At 43.1% G+C, this 4,458-nt stretch overlaps 1 protein-coding gene across 1 annotated transcript; it reads left to right on the top strand.

Annotated features, from left to right (window-relative positions):
- The first annotated feature begins 1,326 nt into the window (after nt 1–1,326).
- LOC139262644 (ferritin, higher subunit-like) lies at nt 1,327–3,924 on the top strand. Its single transcript, XM_070877796.1, has 4 exons — nt 1,327–1,428; nt 2,797–2,943; nt 3,313–3,438; nt 3,757–3,924. The coding sequence occupies exons 1-4, from the start codon at nt 1,327–1,329 to the stop codon at nt 3,922–3,924; spliced, it is 543 nt and encodes a 180-aa protein (XP_070733897.1).
- Nucleotides 3,925–4,458: the final 534 nt, after the last annotated feature.

Here is a 4,458-nt window from a genome sequence, read left to right as displayed (position 1 = left end):
CGGTCTGGAAGTCTCTGTGTTCCATATCTATGATGAATGTATGAGGTTGCAGCCGCTCTTTCAATATTTGAAGTTGCTGCTCCTCAAATTCTGGTTGCACTTCAGTCCCACGCTCTTGATCTTTGGGCACCCTGTGTGGAAGGGAGTGGGCAGGTTGGAAGGCCTCCTCGTAGGACTGCTCCTGGGCATGGCCAAAATGGCCATTAACCAGTCCAGGCAGCGGGCGGTCAAGGGGGTCATTCAGCCCAACTGCCTGTCTCTCTTCCGCGGTTACATTCGAGTGAGGGGTGTCCCTGGAAATGGAGCACGTGGTGTCCACCAGTATGCTCGCGGCCTTCTGCGAGAGGTGGGCACCGGAGGGACTGAATGCATCATCACTCCCAGCAACCACATTTTAATTTGACCATTTAGTATTTAGAAAGTTTTATTGGTTAATTTGTCGGTTCAAGTGCCCCTTTAAAGGGGGCACTTGATTTGTTGTATTACAAAAGTAATTGCAGACTCACTGATCTGTTTGGATGTTGCATCAAACCCGCAGATACCTGCAAATGACCAACCCACAGAACCATTCAGAACTATTGAAAAGACACTGACTCGCAAACAACAGAGGATGTCAAGGTGGCCATTATCTGGCCCGATCAGAGCGTGGTCGATCGGGTGATCTCTCCCTCTGCCTGCCTCCCTTCCATTGCTATGCCTGTACCAAGGTGTCCCTGGAGAGGGAGCACGCGGTGTCTGCCGGTATGCTTGAGGCTTACCGTGACCGGTGGGCACCAGAGGGACTGGAGTGCAGCGTGGATACAGGGAACTAAATTATAATTTGAAAGATTTTATGTTAGTATTGTCATAATTTGGACTTATTGTTTATTTCCCCTGATCAAGGAGGCACTTATGGTTTAAAGGTTTCCGATAGCTGATTTAATCATCCCAATTAGGGCAGTGGGCCTATCTGCGAATTGGCACAGGCTCGATGGGCCGAATGGCTTTCTTCCCTGCTGGAACCATTCTATGATTCTATGAATTGATTAGCCTGAAGATTAAACCTCTGATTCTGGATATTTGAACTGTGTTTAGGACAATTGTGATCCTTATTGAGTTGTCAACCAATGATGCTCATTCTTCAAAGATCTGACTGGCTCTGGGAGTCCATTTCCCTGCCTCCCTTTATGTGATTGGTGCTCTGAGAGGCTGCAATATCTGATTGGACAATTATCTAGGCTGCCATGCCCTCGATTATCCAGCAGTATAAATACAGGAGTTTGAGGTTAGTTAAATCTTAGTTTGGTACTTCATCAAAGTTTAGACTTCAATATAAAAAAAAATAAGATGGCTGCTCAAGTGCATCAGAACTACTATCAGGACTGTGAGGATGCTGTCAACAAGCAGATCAACATGGAGCTCTATTCCTCCTATGTTTATCTCTCTATGGTGAATATTGTATATTTGAGCACTTCACAATGGAGACTATGTAATGAGAATTGACTAAATTCTATGCTGTATTCCCCCACCCCTCTCTCTTTTCCCCCTCCCCACCCATGGTCCTTCAAACTATACCCAGGTGGATTCCTTTTTGAAGCTATAATGAAATGCAATTCATTTTCATGTATATTTCTTAATATACTTATCTCTGTTTCTTGCAGTAGCTAAACTATATTCTGAGTATCTTGAATCTTAGCTACTCAATTTCCTGGGCTCTTGTGAGCTGTGAATTCTGAATTCATATCCTCATTCTAAATCACTCCATTGACATTCATGGCTTAAGGCTGAGATTTCTGTTGGATAAGGGTAAATGGAGTTAAACTAGAGATGAGCTATAATGAAATTGAATGTTGAGCAGGATTGAGGGGCTGAATGGCCTACTTGTTTTTCTCTCATTTTAAGTACCAGTTTGTACCCTTCTGTCTTTTCTCTAACACTTTTTGCGTTATTGCTTTAGGCTTTAAAACCAATCGTGTCCCTACTCAGTGGCACTCGCTCTCTCAACACCTCTGTCACGGGAGGAAGGCAATCATGAAGTGCATCAAATTCTGAGGGGTTCTGATAACTTCTATTCTTTGATGTCTAGTTCTCCTCTGAAATGCCTTGTCTGGTGTGGAAGGTGCCAAGTTTATACTACTTGTGGTAGATTTGGTTCCTTGGGATGAATGTAGCCAGTAAAACTGGACCAGTTTTTCTCCTCCTTTTGTACTATATGAATTGTGTACTATGACCACATCTCCTACTTTAAGGGGTCTGCTTAGGGTTCTAATAGTTCCCCTTAACTAGCCTGTAGAAAATCTATCTGGTTTAATAAACCATGATTGTGATTCTGGTGACAAGAAGGGTATAAATCTTGTGGTAAATCCTTCACTAATTTCCAGAGCTACAATGAATATTGGGTGCCAAGATGAAGATTCCAGTTTTGAGCATGTTCAATCAAAGCTGAATTGGTGGTCATGGATTGATGCAGCACAGGAGGCCATTCAGTCCATTGTGCCTCACTGACTATTGGGTGGAGCGATACAACTTGTCCACTCCCTGCATGTTCCCATAGCCCTGTCCAGTATTTATCCAATTTCCTTTTGAATGTTGGCATTTAATCAGCCTCCAACACCCTTTCATGCCCTGTATGCATCTAAAAAAAATAAATAAATAAAAATAATTCCACTGGTTCTTTTGCAAATCAGTAAGTTTCCTGTTTGTTTGTTAAATTATCCACTGTCTGTACCAGGTTAATTAAGTAGGTAGGCTCCATTTTAAGGCCCAGGATAATGGTCTGCCATGCAATATCCAACTACTCTTCTGATCTCTCTGCAGTCCTTCTACTTTGACCGGGATGATGTTGCCCTGCGTCAATTTGCAGAGTTCTTCAAGGAGCAGTCACATGAGGAATGTGAGCATGCTGAGAAACTGATGGGATTCCAGAATCGGCGAGGAGGACGGATCATCTTGGCGGACATCAAGGTTTGAATGAATAAACTTGTGGTCTTCTATCTCAGTCCCTTGGACTGATTGGAACCAAACAATATGCAGCATAAACAAGCCATTCGCTAAGCTGGTGTTTATACTCCAGCGAGCCTCCTCCCACCTTGCTTCATCTCACCCCCCTCAGTATATATTTCTATTCATTTCTCTCCATGCACTTGCCTAGCTTCCCCTTTAAATATTCCCTTTTAAATTCCCTCTCAATATAACTCCAGTGGTTATGATGCCTCGGCCATCAGTGGTTCATGGTAATGTAAACTTTGATTGCACCCTTAATTTCATTCTATACTTTTCTCCTGTTTGCTTAATTCAGTGTAAGTGAACTGTTAAAATGTTCTTTCTTTCCAGAAACCAGAGCAGGATGAGTGGAGCAATGGTCTGGAGACGATGCAGAGAGCTCTGCAGATGGAGAAGAATGTGAACCAGCGTCTGCTGGATCTGCACAAACACTCCACTGGGAGCACCGACCCTCATGTTGGTTTTTTTAATGATGTGGGCTTAGGTTGAGAAATTGTTGTCCTTGTGTCCAATTAAAAGTTCTGCATGCACAATAGCTTTTTTGGGGGTGGGTGGGGTGGCGGGGGAAGGGAAGTTGGCCTACTCTGGACAGTGACTAGTAAATGTGTCCCAGTGATCTGAGCACCTATTATGCAGTAAGTTTAATCTAATGATGCAGTAATTTCATCAATCTCAATTGCACCACTTGACTATCCTCCAGTCGAAGAGGGTTAAAATCCAAACTCCTGAAGGGGAAGCTAACATTCCTTGATATCTGCTGCTGGACATAACTAGTTTCCCTCTTTCAGTTGTGACTTCCTGGAGACCCACTACTTGGATGAACAAGTGAAGATGATCAAGAAGCTTGGAGATCACATCACCAACCTGAAAAGACTAGGAGCCCCTGAGAATGGCCTGGGAGAGTACCTGTTTGACAAGCACACCCTGGGGGAGAGTGACTAAACTGACTGGATCAAGCATATTTTGTTCCGTACTTGTATTTATATAATTGGGAACCCTGTCCTGTAGGGAATGATGGCTTGTGACTTTGTACAAAGAGCTGTGAGACCTGGCTTCCTGATGTGAAATGTAACAATAAATAAACTGTTCAACATTGGACTCGGTTTTGTCTCCTTGTTTGTGGTTGCTTATGTTTCAATTTACATAACTTGCTTTGCATTAAAGAATTGCTTAAGGGTTTAGTTTGAAACTTCATACATTCATGAGCCACGAGTTGGCCTGGGTTTTCATGCTGTTTGACAGCTTAGTATTTCTAACAATGGCTTTGGCTCTTGATATCAAACTTTACAGGTGCCCATGTTTTCAGAATTGCACAGAAAAATACCATTTGGCCCAACTGGTCCATGATGGTGTTTGTTCTTGTTGTAGGAGGTAGGCACCTTTCGAATATACCAGAATACTAGGCATTAGGCACCTGCTAGATATATCTAAACGCATATAAGTTTAAAGTGGCCACACATAAAATGGCTGCCCAGG

Source organism: Pristiophorus japonicus, chromosome 4 (genome assembly GCF_044704955.1).
Source record: "Pristiophorus japonicus isolate sPriJap1 chromosome 4, sPriJap1.hap1, whole genome shotgun sequence".
NCBI classification, from domain to species: Eukaryota; Metazoa; Chordata; class Chondrichthyes; family Pristiophoridae; genus Pristiophorus; species Pristiophorus japonicus.
Note: the sequence above shows the minus strand (reverse complement) of the source record. Positions and strands in the feature narration are given on the sequence as shown.